Source organism: Octopus bimaculoides, chromosome 9 (assembly GCF_046866305.1).
Source record: "Octopus bimaculoides isolate indiv1 chromosome 9, ASM4686630v1, whole genome shotgun sequence".
NCBI classification, from domain to species: domain Eukaryota; kingdom Metazoa; phylum Mollusca; class Cephalopoda; order Octopoda; family Octopodidae; genus Octopus; species Octopus bimaculoides.
The window spans coordinates 41,425,366-41,443,594 of record NC_142936.1 but is presented as its reverse complement, the minus strand read 5'-3'; the positions used below and the strand labels follow the sequence as shown (position 1 = coordinate 41,443,594).

The window sequence follows — 18,229 nt, the reverse complement described above, 5'->3', positions numbered from 1 at the left end:
AATAATTCTTTCTACTATTAGCACTACGCCTGGAATTGTGGGGTGGGGGTTAAGCCGATTACAACGACCCCAGTACTCAGCTTGTCCTTAATTTATCAACCCCGAAAGGATAAAAGGAAAAGTCGACCTCGGCGGCATTTGAACCCAGAACATGAAGACAAACGAAATGCCGCTAAACATTTTTCCCGGTGTGCTAACGATTCTGCCAGCTCGCCGCTTTAATAATCCTTTCTACTAGAGGCACAAGGCCTCAAATTTGTCGGGAGGGGGCTATTCAATTACATCGACCCAGTGTTTCACTAGTGCTTAATTTATCGATTCCGAAAGGATGAAAGGCAAAGTCGACCTCGCCGAAATTTGAACTCAGAACGAAGTATGATAATATCAGTCAGAAATAAGCAGAGACAAACACTCCTTCAAACATACTCGAAACATTGATTACAGGAAGAACCCGGCTACGTAGTTTCACTTTCAACCACAAAAAATTCAAATTCTCCCTCGAACCCTCCTTCACCCATTTTTTATAAATACAGGATACTTCGTATCGATAAACCCCAAGACGATCACGGCTAGAATGCCTTTGAACAAAATTTTGCTAGGTTAGGTTTCAGATACGAGTTGAAGATCATCTGCAGAAATATATAAATTATGAATAAATTTAGGAGAGGATTTCTTTTGCTTCCACTCAAGCCATATTTAGAGCTTTAAACAGTAGTGTTTTGGAATAGCGGGAGTAACAGTCTCAGTCTCCATCTTTGGTGTCTTCTGTTGTAGTTGCTGGTACCTTTTTGCTGTTCATCGTCGTCTCTTCCGATTTGATTTTCTGCCGTGAAGAAACCGTTCAAGTAGCTCATTCTAGCACATGCATAGCAACTGTGCCTTCTACTTTGGACCACCAGTCTGACTGACCCACTTTCTACTCCTTCAACTGGGCCCAAAACGCATATATATATGCTGCTGTTCGAGTTATTGCTACGTGTGTGATGTATTCACTCCTCTCTTCACAGTTGTCTTGTGTAACTTGGTTGAAATTTGGGTGTATTCGCAGTTGAGTGGGCCGAAAAATGATGACACTGCTGAAGAATTACCCTCATAAGTGGTTTATGCTTGGGAATTTTGATCCATAATTCTGATAGAATAAAGTCAAGGATTTCAGCAAAGCTTGCCGGCTATAAGGTTTGACTTTGGTATTGCAGTCAAACTTGTGCGATCCTTTGCAGATTTATCCACGAGAGTCTCCTATTGGAAGTGGCCCCCAAAGTATAGTGTCAGCGTATGTGGATGACGTCCACATACGTAACAACGTCGAAAGTTTCGGAAATAAAGTGTCTAGATGGCTAAGGTGATGTACTACCACCTCTGTGTTATGCCCTGTCCAAGGAAACATCTGGCTACATTATGCCACACGCACTTTCATTTAATATAGTAGAGTGGGATGTTGCTGGTCGCTGAGTACAAAAGACTACATGATAGTGTTGCTAGATATATCCACTAAAAGTTATCTGAAAAATGTGGGTTTGTCAGAGCAGCTAAATGGTGAAACCACCCTTTCCAGTTCAGTCTAGCGATTCCATGTCTGGTGATCTGTAAGCAACTGCTGAGACAGCGACATATGTGGAGAAATTTCTATAACGGCAACGGTGAACGAGTGTGATAACTGTGAGACACGTTTTACTGCAGCTTGTCTCTTTGACTTTGTTGCAGTGTCTGCCTAAATAAGAATTAACTATTATATAACAATTTCAAGAACAACAAATATCTTCTTCAGCGAGGGAAAAGTCTGTACTAAGAACAACATGACTAAAGGTGAGAAGAAAAATGAAATTTATCATAAAAATGAAACGAAGACAATTTATCCCTTCAAGGTAGTTTCCAATCAAAACAACACGCGAGCATCAATTAAACATGAAAATTACGGTTTACATTTGAACTTTGTGTTACTAATGAACACTGGATACTTTCATAAAATTTAAAACTGTTATTTCAAAGTTTTTGATTAATATTGATTTTTAGCAGCCAAATATAGAATTTTAATTAAATACATTGTATGTTTATTCCATGTTAACATATCGTTGTCACGGTGAGGAATAACGATTAGTCAGCTTCGGCTATGCTGGTTGGATGTTGGACATATTTGATTTTATTAGCAATGTTGACGTATAATACCATTTATAATGATAAACGTAGCATTATTAATAATAGAAATAATAATAATCCTTTCTACTATAGGCACAAAGCCTAAAACCTGTGATTACATCGACCCCACTTTAACTGGCACTCAATTTATCGACCCCAAAAGGATGAAAGGCAAAATCGTCCTCAGTGGAATTTGAACTTAGAACGTAGTGACAGACGAAATACTGCTAAGCATTCCGTCCTGATTCTGCCAGCTCACTGCCTTAATAATAATAATAATAATAATAATAATAATAGTTCTTACTACTATTGATACAAGGTCTGAAATTTTAGTGGGATGGGGCTAGTCGATTACGTCGACCCTAGTGCGTCACTAGTAATTATTTTAACGACCCCGAAAGGATGAAAGGCAAAGCCGACCTCGGCAGAATTTGAACTCAGAGCATAAAGGCAGATGAAATGTTGCCAATGATTCTGCCAGCTCACCGTCTATAATAATTCCTATAGAAAAATATATATATGAGAGAGAGAGAGAGAGAGAGAGAGAGAGAGAGAGAGAGCGGGCGGGTGGGTGGGTGGGGGAAGAACGTCTATTTTATTCTACATTTGTTTATTCAAATCGCAGGCACAGCAGAGACGTTTAAGATAATGAAACTATTAGTGAAATTAGTTAGCAAATAACTGTCGACGTAACACATTTTATCTTTTACTTTAAATGCTTATGAGTATTATGAGAATAGACTTAAGCATATGTTGGCAGAAGGAACAATAGATATGATAGTTAATTAGAGAGACAGGCAGAGAGGAAAGTGAGTCTACAGATATATCATTATAGATATGCTGACAGAGGTATACTGATAAATACAATATACAAATTGATAGATATTTGAACTCAAATGAAGTGTTATATCTAAAAGTACAACTTTGGTTAAATAACAGGTTTTGAAGAAAATTTCTTTGAAATTCTTTTTTTGACTTAAATATATTGGTTTTAAATTTTGGCACAAGGCCACCAAGTTCGTGGGAGGGGTCAATTGATTACACCAATCCCAATGCTCAGCTGGTACTTATCTCATCGACCCCGACAGGAGGAAAGGGAAAGTCGACTCCGGTGGAATTTGAACTCAAAGCATAAAGACGGATGAATAGCCGCTAAATATTTTGTCCGGCATGCTAACGATCCTGCCAGTTCGCCACCTTGTTTGGATTTCCTATATGAACGTTTTCAAATATGTTGGGGAATTTCGACTGTCCCGCGAGTAATAATAATCTTCTCTACAATAGGAACAACAGGCGGGCGCTAGTCAATTACATGGACCTCAGTGCTCAACTGATACTGATTTCATCGACCCGAAAGAATAAAAGCAAAAATCGATCTCGGCGGAATTTGAACTCAGAACGTCCGGCAAACAAACTATTCTGCCAGCATGCCGCCTTCTTTTCTTTCTTTTATCATTCATAAAGTTATAAGAGTTTCAAAGGTCAGCAATTTCAGGGAAGGCGTTAAGTCAATTACATCGATCCTACTGCTTGAAAAGCAACCTCGGCCCCAGAACATAAAGACGGACGAAACGTTGCTAAACATTTTGTCCGGCGTGCTAACAATTCTGCTGGCTCACCGGCCCAATAATAATAATAATTCTTTCTACAATAGGTACAAGGCCCGAAATTTGGAGGGTGGGAGATAGTAATTTACGTCGATCCCAGTGTTTCACTGGTACTTAATTTATCGAACCCGAAATGATGAAAGACAAAGTCGACCACGATGGAATTTGAACTCAGAACGTAGCGACGGGCGAAATACCGTTAAGCATTTCGGTCACCGTGCTAACGATTCTGCTAGCTCACAGCCTTATCAACAACAACAACGATAATAATAATAATAATGAATTTGAACAGAGAACGTAAAGAGCCGGTAGAAATATCATGAGGCATTCTTGTTCCACATTCTAAAGATTTTGCCTATCCAAATAATAATCAATTACGAATATATTGTTATATTTCAATAAAACAGTTTATGATTTTATTACTATCGTAAACCAACGGGTTATATACATATAATAATGAAGTTTTCCTGCGGGTATCACCGTAGGAATATGAAGAAGTACATGAAAATTTACCGTTGCATGAACGAGAAAAACTTTCAACTGATGAAAAAACTTTGAAATAAAAGCAAATAAAAATTGCTAGAAAGTAGGAGATAAAAGAACAAAGACTCACAACACTATTGGGAATGCCGGTGTTATTGGAAATAAAAAAAAAACAGGAAAAAGATATATAAAAGATATATAAAGACACTGATATTTCAATAAACACAAACATATGGAAATGGTTATGTGAGTGCTCATGTGTGTGTGAGTATATATATATATATATATATGTATATATATATATATATATATATGTATATATATATATATATATATATGAAGGAAACGAAAGAATGAAGTTTGTAGAACATATGGTGTATAGAAATAAGATTGGTTGAATCATATAAATCACAACGTATGATTTAATGAAACTATTTATGATTATGAAACTGTGATTTAATGAAACTATTTTTCTATTTTTCTATAATGAAACTAAGTTTTCTATAGTGACGACACAAAATCAGAGAGTTTCGAAATACTTGTATTATTACCCTTGGTAAAATGAATGCCGAACTCGCGTGCACTGAGACTTGAAACTACAACAAAACAAAAAAAATGTACTTCGCAGATGTTCTATGATTTATAAGTATTGCACAAAAAATAAAAAGAAAAGCAAAGATAGCACCACAGCAGCAATTACAATACCAACGAGAATGGCGAAAACAATGACGATTCATGCTGCTATATGAAGTTTAAAGGAAGTCCATGTTTATCTCAGACTCCATTAAACTACAGAGAACTGGAACGAAAAATAATCAAGAATGCCTTTTAAACTATAAATATGTAACTTCGTAGAATGTTGAATTTAGCTTAAATTATTTGCCTCAAGTTATGCCGTACTGGCAATTCCAGTTGGAATGGAGTGAAGTAAAGTTGCGATATTAAATTATGTGAAACTTCCTCAAGTGAAAACTCCTTCTGTACTACAGTGTGACAAAGTGTGTCACAGATCTAGCTCTTTTTGCCACGAAACCAATTTTTCTCTCGTTTCAAGCTTGCAACAAGACTATTTTAACACTATGAAGCCACGACTATATTTTAGATGTGATTGCACTTGGCTATACGCCTGGAAGATGTATAAGTGGGTTGTCGCACAATTCTCTAACCACTACTCGCTAATCGGCAGAAACATTGTTATCTTTAGTCATAAATATAAAACAATGAGACTGCTCGCTTTCGCATCTTTAGCAGGTATAGTAAAAGAAAAAAAAAAAAAATTCACTCGTTAAAACGCCCTCGTATGTTCAAAGGGGTATTTTTTGTGAACATGACAGTAAGAACGATACAGCGCGTATGAAAACAGCTTATCTTCGGGGATCTTTCGAGAATTATTAATTAGTCAGTAGGAAATGTCTCAGGGTTTCTATGTCCAACAAAACTATTTTATATAAATACCTGTCACACAAGATAAAATGTTATACTGCATTTAATCTCGCATTTATATCATACATGCGGCTTCCCTTGAGTGGCACGCATGCCGTGGTGTTTATAATGTGTTTTCTTACCAGTTCGCTGATGTCATACTTTTCAGTTGCTTCGAGCTGAGCCAGAGAACATAAATAACAAAAGTATAGCAGATGATCATGATTAGTGTAGGTGCCAGAAACATCACAGTCAACTGATAAATGGCGTACGCAAGCCGCTTGTCTTCTGGGATAGCGCTATCGTAGCAGTGTGAAAACGTTACACTAGTGACGTTGTTGTGGTATGATATAACTTCAATATCCTGTGTGGAGAGAAAGAAAATATATTAGCATATGGAAGAGGAACATCGAAATAAAGGGAACTTTGAGATGGAGAAACAAAGTTGGAAATAAAGATTTTGCTTGTTTATTATCAAGATCAATTTTGAAATACGGTGATGGGTTGTGCGCTGAACAGAAGCAGCATGAAAAGTTAACTTTATGTCCTCGACTTGAATGAAAGAGAACACCTACCACTGGTGTATCAAACGCAGGAAAGTGTCTAAACATGGATTTATCTGACAAGATACAAGTACAAGGAGCTATATTAATTTCATTAAGAACAACTTGATATATCAGTATTAAATTCAGGCGGAGGCGACGTGTTGGCAGAATCGTTAGCATGCCGGCAAAACTGTTTAGCAGCATTTCGTCCGTCTTTATGCCGAAGTCAACTTTGCCTTTCATCCATTTGAGTTGATAAAATAAATACCAGTTGAGCACTGACCTCAGTGTACTCGACTTACACCTTCCCCCGTAATTACTGGTCTTGTGCCGAAATTTAAAACCAATATTAAAGTCAGTCTATGTGGCAAAAGAACTGAATATTATGAGCAAGTATCTGGCCTAGTTCAAAATAGAGAGAGAGAGAGAGAGGGGGAGAGAGAAAGAAAGAGAGTGAGAAAAAATAAATCGTTGGAGCTTAATCCCATAACAACTCTGATTCAATGAACTTGGGATCAAAGAATTTGTGATGACCAGTCTGTCTTTCTGTATATCGACTAGATTGTTAAAGACAGTAGAGTGCGTTTGAAGAACTGTGACTGATTTCCCCAGCAAGTGAAGTAAGAGCGTAGAGCTTTCCTGGCTTTTTCAGGAGTCTATACGAACTAATTCTTTAAAATTATCTTCCGATGTGCATTTTCCTCGGCAAGATCAAACTAATTATTTCAAATTATATATATATATTGTATATTTCTAAGCTTCCTTTTATATTTATATATTCCTTTTTATATTGTTATTTTTATATTCCTTATTATATTGTTTTTATATTCCTTTTTATATTCTTATTTTCATATTATTATATTCCAATTTCATCTGCTTATACACATGGGAATGTGAAAAGCTAACGGCGTAAATCCCTACAGAAAATCCGTAGGGAGGGCCTCTAAAGAAGTTGGTAGTGGTCGTGGGAAAGGCTGAGTCAAACCATTTGGCAGCCCCTGATGTAAGGAGAAAACTTCCATCCAACATGTCCCCACGTTGAGGATAGATGAAAGTCCTTCAAATATGAGGGTTAGCTGTGAATATAAAAATAAACAGTCCCGGACCAAACACCTAGATAACAAAACCTCAATGATAAAAAATCTCAGCGTTGAATTGCGGGAGACTGGTATACGGTGGAGGCAAGCTTCAACAAACTGATTTATTGGATCCACGCAATTTCTGCCTCACCGAAGCAGATCCTGCCTCTACTAATGTGGAAATGGAATCTACGGGAGGAGTATGCGGCCTTCGTCAGTATTAAGCTATTGAAAGAACCAAAATATAGTAATAGCAGCAGTCATAGAAAACACATTCGTAGCAATCTCATTAACTGAAATATAATTGGTCGAAAGGTATATTGGCAGAAGGACTTTTGTAGAAAAATATAACCGTAAAACAAACATACAAAGATATATAGTACGTTGCAACTTATCAAATTATACCATTTGTATATCCAAACATTTTACGTTTAAAAGAAAAATAATGTTTTGGTTTAGTAATTTACACATCTCATTAACTACGTTCCGAGTCTTAGATAAAGGAAGAAGTCAAAATATCAAGTTGGTTTTGTTATCACAGCACCATATGTAAAACTTAAGGTAAGTTTTTATCTACTAAATATGACCTAAGCAAATACATAACTCAGATTACGGTGAGAAAATGTTACAAATAATAATTCTTTATACTATAGGCACAGAGCCTGAAATTTTATGGGGACTGGTTGGTCGATTTCATCAAGAATGCCTTGTAAAAAGAAAAAGAGGAGCACAGTGGACAGGACGATTTGAAATGAGATATAAAAATATTGTAGTCATTCAAGAAGGTTAGATTTGTACCCGTTGTTATTGGAGAGGGGAACTATAAATACCCAAGCTCACAAACTTAATCTACAGAAAATAGCGTTGCTTGGAACTATATGAATCCTCCATAGGGTTATCGAAATACAAATGTTGTGGACAGCATACACATTGTTACACATCTCAGCGAAGCTGCTTGTGTTTAATAATGGTAATAATAATCCTTTCTACTATAGACACAAGGCCTGGATTTTACATCGACCCCAGTGTTACATTGGTACATCATTTATCGACCCAGAAAGGATGAAAGGCAAAGTCGACAGGCGAAATACAGCTAAGCATTTCGTCCAGCTTGCTAATGATTCTGCCATCTCGCCGCCTTCATAATAATAATAATAATAATAATAATAATAATAATAATAATAATAATCTCGTTTCGGGATGTCCTGTGTTGACATCGAACGAATACAAAAATCGCCACAATAGGGTAGGATAGTATTTACATTATCTTGTGTAGGCTTCTATTTTATGACGGTAGGATGAAAATTGAGAGTGATTTTCGAAACTTTCCCAGCTCCTGTATATGAATTTTATTGACTCTCGGTATGTTTAGAATTCATAAAGAATAAAATGCTGAAATAGAGATCAAATTAATGTATCGTTTATAAGTGTTGCGTACACCCTGAGGAAATCGTAATAAATCGTATCGATAAATTATACCCGATACGTTGGGTCACCTGCTTCTATCTCATAACTAACATCACTAGACCATCTTAGCCCGACTTTGTCTTGTATCAATGAGCATAAACGAAATCAGGCAACTTTTAAAATATACAGAACATCTAGAGATTAACCAGTCACCGAAAGGGTGAATATTACAATAAACTTTTTTAAGGCTGGTGATAAGCGATAGTACAAATAAAACTATCATAAAAAGTGATGAAAGAAATGATAAACAAAAGGTGGAATTTTTGTAACTTAGCTCAGAAAGACGAACGAAAGATGCTTCCACTAGAAATGAACGCTCTAAGATATCAAGCAATATACTATAAAATATTTAGTGTCATTGCGGGTTAATAATTTGATATACCGCATTTATGTTATTAGTATTGTAGAAAAGTTAAGTTTAAGTGATATGAGATACTATCAATGCATGCTCCTGAAATGGAACGTTGATATGTACAATTTATAAGGTAGAGAAAGCTGATACTTCTATTGTTTCTGAGTTTCTTAAAGTGTAAGTGATCAAAGTGAAGCTTTCCGAATAGAAGGTGAACATTGCTCAAATTCGAAATAATTAAGTTTTACACACACACACACACACACACACACACACATTTATGTATTTCAACAATTCATTTCTATTCCATCACATTATTAGAGTAATACAGGCAGTAATAACTGACAACGCTTGTACCACTACATTCTTTATCAGTAAGAACACAAGCTTAGACAATGAATTTTATTTTGTCCATAGCATACTGTATGCCAGAAAGAAACTAAATTAGATCTTACGCTACGTCTCAAAAGTCTGTCAAAGACAGAAAACGTCCACTTTCAATGTAAGAAATTAAAGAAAACAGACCGTCTTCGCGAAATATGATTGTACAGAATTTTGACATTTCAATTATCTACTCAGTGAAACCTAGAGATTTACCAGAAGTAGCATTCCTGAATTGTATACGGTCGCTTAGATTCATATATGGAAGTACTATAATTCGAGAGACACTAATGCCAAATCATTAATACAGTAGGAAACAGAACTAGGTGAGTGTACTTTTCGTATACTAAATAAATCAAAAATCTACTGACGTTACTGCTGACAGAACAACTCCTGTATCTTTTCCTGTAAACGATTTTAATGAAACTGAACATGTTAAGAACCATCTCAGCAAAGTTACAATAAGAAGACAAATCATCAACCAGAAAGCTGGATACAATGAAGCTGCACATAAATTATTCACAGAAGGAGATGATTACCGATATGCGATATTGGTAGGCTTCGATTAACTTGAAATGTTTGAAATCAACATTCAAATTAGCAAAATAGACATTATGTGCTCATTATTATTATATGATTATATCTAACATATTGAGTAAAAACGCTTCTAATTACAACATCGAATGAAAGCTCAGCGAAAGATGCAACCTTACAACAAGGCTAATAAAAAAGTGATTTCTGTAGAAATGAAGGAAGGCTAAATCCTTAAATAAGAACTAATATAATTCTGATCTCAATTCAAAGTGATATGTGATAATAGGGACAGTCTTGGGAAGAGAAACAAAAACAAAGAGCTCTCAGAAGCATCAAGACCACCCCATCACAGTATTCAATTTAATAGTGTCATATAAGGCAATACAATTTTGAAAGATTTGAGGTAAGGATGTACGATTTTGTAGGAATTGAGGTAATGTATTTTCATTGTATACTTAAGAATAGCATGCAAAACAGATGTCACAGACGATGTCAGAATCTGGCAAGAAAACAGAATTTGAACTTGGATAGCAAGTGTTAACAGAAGCCAATAATATTCATTTTAGCGACAGTAGAGATAATGACGCTGAAAATGACGATAAACCACTTTGTACTGTGTTTTACGGAAAGCCTTTGATAATTGTGTATGTTGATTTGTTAACAGAAACTGTTGTTCTACAAAAGCATCAACATATAAAATACTTAACGGAACGCATTAAGTGGAAGCAACTTCAGCAAGATTAATAACAGAAACTTTCCTCATTCTTCAAACCTATTAATCCCAATATAACAGCTGTTAATCTTGATGATTCGGAAAACCAATGAAACAGCTAAGCTGTGGTTATACTAAACAATAAGGACAAGAGATCATCTGTGTGCCTAACTCGACCGCCAAACATTTAAATCATCAGTCATCGGCCAGAAATACAAAACATTCACAATTTGCATTTTAACATTCATATACTGTAACAGCTCTCTGTTGTTTGTTTCAGTTATTGAACCGCAGCCATACTGAAGGGCCTCTTTAAAGTGTTTAATCGAACAAATTTTACCCAGTAATTGTTACTTAAGTTTGGTATCTCTTCTGTCAGTTTGTTTTGCTGATACGCTATGTTACGAGGACATAAACACGCCAACACCAACCGTTTATCATGCAGTTGTCGGGCCAAACACACATACATTCACACACATACACACACACACACGACGGGATTCTTTCAGTTTCCGCCTACCAAATTCACTCACAAGGCATCTACAATAGTAGAAGACACTTGTCCACAGCACCACGCAGTGGGGCTGAACCCGAAACCGCGTGGATGCAAAGCGATCATCTTAACTACGAAACCATTCTGCGCCTTAAATATTTGTTTCAAATTTGAACACAAGGCCAGCATTTCGTGTCAGGGAATAAGACGATTACATCGAGCCCAGTACTCAACTGATATTCTTTTATCAACAGGATGAAAGACAAAGTCGCGCTCGGAGGCTTGCTCCTTAAATATTGAGATGTTTTATATGATTCCGTCATATTACCAATTTTTCAGCTTCAATCTCATTGTTGTTTATATCTGTTGCCTCGAATACGAAACATCGTAGTAAAATTAGTGCTGGCTATCATTTCTATCGAAAACTCTGTAGAGATATTCTTAACAAGAGATGTAATAGCACTGTTAACACAGTATTGACTTTTAATATTCTTTGTAGTATATTATGGTTGCATAACGAAACACGATGTCCCTACAGGTTATTAATATTTACATACCATCTTCCAGGAACGTGCTTAAAACTTTGATGAATTATATGTAGAAAGGGTAAGGGTAGTCTTACGTAATCATTGTGTAACTGCCACCGAAGTGCGTGTAAATATATTATCAATGTAAATCTAGCACTATGTTCTATCTTTTACGTATGTAAGTGTGTATATATGCGCTCAAAACAAATATACGCTCGCTGACAAATAAATAGTGCATGTATATGTGTGTGCGTATATATATCTGTGTAGATATATTTATGCGTGCACCTATATGAGATTACATGAAAAATTGTATGAAAGCAAAACTTACCATAACAAATATACTTGGCATCGACAACAGAATAGCCAATGCCCAGACGGCTGGCAAGATTTTTCTTGTATTTCCTGCAGTACACCAATAACGTGAAATCATTGGGTGTACAATAACCATATATCTGTAATTAATAAACTTCTTTTAATAGTGATACATTCATAACAATGCGTATTAAATATTACGAAGACAAATTCGAGATATAAGAAAAAACATTTAAACGGCAACTGACATGACTGAAATCTAATTTGACAGAAAAATGTAATAAAAGGCAAACTTAAACCCGTTTCCTGCTGTTTTGTATGAAACTAGGGTTTGGGATAGTATTATGCTTCTTAATAGAATTCGAATTATTCAATAGAAGTAGCTCCAGATTAAAAACTCTTTCTACATGACATACGTAGCGTATGCGTATCACTGAAAAGCCAGAAGTTGTGGTTTACACCAGATCAAAACTCTCTAGAGAAATAATGTGTTAAACAACAACATATCCTTCAAAGCTAGCTGAAGCAAAGTCGCCTCGGTAGTGATCGTGAGCTCTGAAATATTGTGTGAAAAAAAAAACAAAGAAACAATAAAACAATATACTTCTATAAAGAGTTTTTCCCGAGTGAAAACTCTAGCTTCCAGGTTTTCAACGATAAATATTCCTTAAGTATTTCATATTCATGAAGATACTTATTGATATTATTTTGCGTATAAACTCGTAAAACTTCAAACATATAGACTCCATCCTTTCATCAATGGCTTTCTATTTGATCATAATCTCGTGGTTTATGCCTGCTGGGGAACATTCTAATCAGGCAATCAATTCTGGAGGCCTGCACTTCTATGGCAGATGATATCAAACTATCTTTGCTTGGTTACCTTCAAGATAACTTATATTGACTCCATTACCGCACACCTCAAAAACATTCTCCTATACACTCGAACTGACGCAGTCTCCTTCAAAGAGATGCAAAAACTATACAGGTAAATAGGAAAAAAATGATAATGTGCTCTCAGTAAATAGGAAGAGGAAGCAACTGGAACGTTCAAGATCATTATCTGTGCTATGACATAATATTCCTTAGATTTTCCCCTGAGAAAAGCAAATTTCTGTACACATAAATATACACATACTTGAACACATGCATATTTCTATAGTCACACACATATGCACTCGCGTAAATGTACCTAAGTATATATGTGTGAAGCTCTCTCTCTCTCTCTCTCTCTCTCTCTCTCTCTCTCTATATATATATATATATATATATATATATATATATATATATATATATATGTCGAACGATGAGTGCTCAATACCGCATTGGCAGATAGGATTTCTTTATTTGTGCATTAAGGCTACCATTAGTTTCATGTTACGAAAAATATCTTAATATCTTAACAATTTTTCAAGCCGATCACATGGAAAAATGGTGTTCGTCTCCATTTGGGATTAAAAAACGCACAGTCTCGAGAAGGAAAACAATCAAGGGACGTTACTCTTGGATGACATCTTTTGAGTGGTTATATCCTTGGATTTGACTTTTGGGAAATCAGTCATATTGGATGGTAAATTTGTTTGCATTATAATATATTCTGGGTATATGGGATGTTCGTTTGTTTCTATGCAGAGGTAGCTCGTCATGGAGGCATATTTTTCCTGTATGTTCTATATATTCTATATATTTTTACGTCCAGGGTAAGAATCTATCCTTGTAGGATTAAAGCTATGGGTGGTGGTTTCTCTTTGAAGTGTCTAAATGTGAAATATTTCTTGTGTATGCCGGAGAAAAGATTTCATCCTTAATATTTAGGGTGTTACCTGTTGACTGAATGATATTTAGTTTTCAGTGATACGAAGTTCACATTTGGTACCTCATCCTCTGTATTTTCTGGCTTTAGCAATGATGTTTCATGTAACCTGGGGAATACTTATTCCTCCTTCTTTCAACGTCCATAGCTTATTTTAATCTGGTTTAAAAAATTATTCTATTTATTTTCAACTCCAGATACTAATTTCCTGTTTTCCTCCTTTTCTTCTTTCCTTGTCCAACATACTGTCTCGTAGCGTTGCATTTTCCAACGGTTTTTTCAAATAAGCTATGTCGCATTCTTCTCTACTCGCAGTTGTCACATTCGGTAATAATGTCTTACGGTTGAGTTGGTTTTTATGTATTTCCCTGATGAGAAGATTACATCTTTCTGAATATCATTAATTCCTTTGGAATGAACCAATTGTAATCTTAGAAGCATAGGTCGGAAATAAATGAAATAATTTAACGCATGAGTATAACTCTATTTATTTAATCTTATATCTATTCAAAATACCTCAAATTAACAGGGAGTTTCTACCTCATAAACAGGAGTTACACCAAAGTTATTTTGTGAACTTTGCTACTCTGTTAACCATTAACCAATTCATTTTGTCAGAGTTAATTGTTATCTAAAAGAAAATAAATACATATAATTAAGTATTATATATATATATATATATATATATATATTATACATTACATATATATATACTCTTTTACACTCTTACTTGTTTCAGTCATTTGACTGTGGCCATGCTAGAACACCGCCATTAGTCGAGCAAATCGACCCCAGGACTTATTCGTTGGAAGCCTAGTGCTTATTCTATCGGACTATTTTGCCGAACCGCTAAGTTACGGGGACATAAACACACCAGCAGTTTCATAATATTCATGTCGTTACAACCTGATTATAACTCTTTTATACACATGTAATTTAGGGACAACTATCAATGTCTGTTGTTTGCTGTAAATTAATGTAACTTGACCCTGTAGAGATGCAAGACCCCATATTCTTATCTCAGACAAGAGTGAGTCGGGACCTTGCATTAAAATGTGCATAGGTTATTAAAGAAGTTTTACTATGGATTGCGTTATGGCTCTTATTTAAATTGATATGCACACAAAATTGTCTCATAAACAACTTTTCAAGTGAGATTTTTGCTACGTTGATAGCAGGTACAATATTTTTTACCAAATATTTGGTAGAGATCTAAATATATATATATATATATATATATATACATATATATATATATATATATATATATAAATATATACAATTATTTATAATATAAATATATACAATTATTTATAATATAAATATATACAATTATTTATAATATATATATATACAATTATTTATAATATATATATATACAATTATTTATAATATATATATATATACAATTATTTATAATATATATATATATATATACAATTATTTATAATATATATATATACAATTATTTATAATATATATATATATATACAATTATTTATAATATGTATATACAATTATTTATAATATATATATACAATTATTTATAATATATATATACAATTATTTATAATATATATATACAATTATTTATAATATATATATACAATTATTTATAATATATATATACAATTATTTATAATATATATATACAATTATTTATAATATATATATACAATTATTTATAATATATATATACAATTATTTATAATATATATATACAATTATTTATAATATATATATACAATTATTTATAATATATATATACAATTATTTATAATATATATATACAATTATTTATAATATATATATATATATACAATTATTTATAATATATATATATATATACAATTATTTATAATATATATATATATATACAATTATTTATAATATATATATATATATACAATTATTTATAATATATATATATATATATACAATTATTTATAATATATATATATATATATACAATTATTTATAATATATATATATATATACAATTATTTATAATATATATATATATATACAATTATTTATAATAATATATATATATATATATATATATATATATATATATATATATTATAGTTTCAGCTTAGAGCTGCGGCCATGCTGATGCACCACCGTGTTGCTACACTGTTATTACAGGGAGCCTCTTACAATATGTGGCACTTGGTGAAGAATGGGGTTTGATTTAGCAACCCTCATTTGCACCTCCTGCCGCGAGGTAGGTTCATCTGGGACTCTCGATAGGAAGAGGTCCAGCTTTGATTTAAAAACTCCTACATCTACTTTGTGCAGATTCCTCAGGCTCTTTGGGAGAATATTAAAAAGCTGTGGGCCCCTGAATCCCAAGCTGTTGCAGTAACTGGTCCTGAAGCGCGATGGTATTGCTGGGATCTTTGGCACTATGCAGTGTCGTCCCGTTCTGGCATTGGTGTAGCTTTCAATGCCAAAATTTGGCACAATTCCTTCCAGGATCTTCCAGATGTATATTACTGCATACCTCTCCCGCCTTCTCTCCAGGGAGTAGAGTCTTAGCTGTTTCAGCCTTTCCCAGTAGCTGAGCAGTTGCAAAGAGACAATCTGCTTTGTGAATCTCCTCTGGATTGCTTCAAGGTCTGCTGTTAATTTCTGACTGGTGGGTGACCACAGCTGTGATCAGTAATCCAGGCGGCTGAGGACGAATATCCTCCAGAGGATCATCATGGTTTCCTTATCTCTGGTTCTGAATGTTCTCAGGATCCATCCAGTCAATCGTCTGCACTTTGTTGACATTCTGGTAATGTGCACTTGGAAACAGGTATCATCACTCATGTAGATACCCAGGTCTCTCACTGATTTAGGCTCTGGGATTGAAATTCCCTGTGGACCAGTGTACTCTGTAAGTTTCATATTCAGTTTTGGACGTTGGTAGCGCAGGGCTTGGAATTTTTCAGCATTAAACTGCATATTATTGTCCTCAGCCCATCTGTAAACTGAGTCCAATTCCTGCTGCAGGTGTGCAACATCACTGGAGTTCTGTATTTTCTGCGAGACTTTTTTATCGTCTGCGTAGCTTGCAAGAGTGGCTATCCGGGCACTTGAAGGCATATCTGAGACAGCGACTATAAAAAACAATGGTCCCAAGACAGTGCCCTGTGGAACATCGCTCATCATTTGTGTTTTCATAGAGGTGGCTCCATTAGCCACTACTGCCTGACTTCTATCTTTCAGAAAGTCATGTAACCACTCTCCAAGTTTTCCAGCTATGCCAAGATCACGCAGTTTGTGGCATATCACACCATGATCCACTTTGTCAAAAGCTTTTGCAAAATCAAGGTATATTACGTCCACATTTGAGTTGTTGAGTAACTGCCTCAACACCCAGTCGTAATGTTGTAAGAGCTTGGTCAGGCAGCTCCTACTTGGTCGAAAGCCATGTTGGGTATCACTCAGCAATTTATTTTCTTCAAGGAATGCGATTAGTTTTCCTCTGATTATCCTTTCCATGACTTTGCTGATGTGTGAAGTCAGAGAGATAGGCCTATAGTTTTTGGCATCTGCTCTGCTTCCCCCTTTATGGATTGGGCATATTATTCCCTCCTTCAGCTTGTTTGGCAGTCTTCCGTTTGCGAGAAAGCTCTGGAAGAGGATCTGGAGGGGTTTTGCCAGGGCATGCTTACACGATTTAAGGAGGATTACTGGGAAACCATCAGGGCCAGCAGTTGAGTTTGTGTCCACTTCATGTATAGCTAGTAGTACATCTTCTTCGCTTATGTTGATGTATTTCATCGTAACTGCCTCACTGGTTATAGGGGAGGTAGCAAAGAAGTCCACTGGTTTGTTCACTTGTCTGTGCTCCAATGGAGTGGTGAAGACACTTTTGAATTGCTCATTCAGTACCTCACTGATCCTAGTTGGACTGTCTGAGAGGGAGCCATCCTTTTCGAAGAGGGGTCCAATCTTGCAACGTACTGAGGCTGTTTCTTTTGCGTAATGAAAGAAGTCCTTTGAGTTTGACTTAATGTTTTTTATAACCCAGGCTTCTTTGTCTGCTCTCTCCTTCACATAGGATTGTTGCAGCCTTTATTCGATCTCCATCAGTGTCGTTTTTAGGCGGGACCTTTGGCCATTCTTGGGATGCTGGTTGAGTCGATTTGCAACTTTTGTCCGTCGTCTCATGAGGATCATCCTCTCCCTTGGAATCTTGTTCCTATTTGTTTTGGCCTTGTGCTCTGGGACATATTTCTGGCTTATGGCTTGCACAGTAGACATGAAACATTCCAGTTTCATGTCAATGTATGGTGTAGAGAGACATTTTGGGCAATCCTCTCTGAGGATCTCTTTCTGAATCGATTTCCAGTTCGCTTTGTGGAAGTTC

General features: G+C 35.2%; 1 protein-coding gene across 3 annotated transcripts in view; it reads right to left on the bottom strand.

Moving 5' to 3' along the window:
- Positions 1-18,229, bottom strand: part of LOC106872657 (QRFP-like peptide receptor) — a 122,543-nt gene that overhangs the window by 28,096 nt on the left and 76,218 nt on the right. For all 3 annotated transcript variants that reach the window (XM_089357451.1, XM_089357452.1, XM_089357453.1), the window contains exons 3-4: positions 12,070-12,193; positions 5,792-6,012 (exon numbers count right to left, since the gene is read on the bottom strand). In XM_089357451.1, the coding sequence (XP_089213577.1) occupies positions 5,792-6,012; positions 12,070-12,193 (345 nt within the window). The remainder of the gene's footprint in view (positions 1-5,791; positions 6,013-12,069; positions 12,194-18,229) is intronic.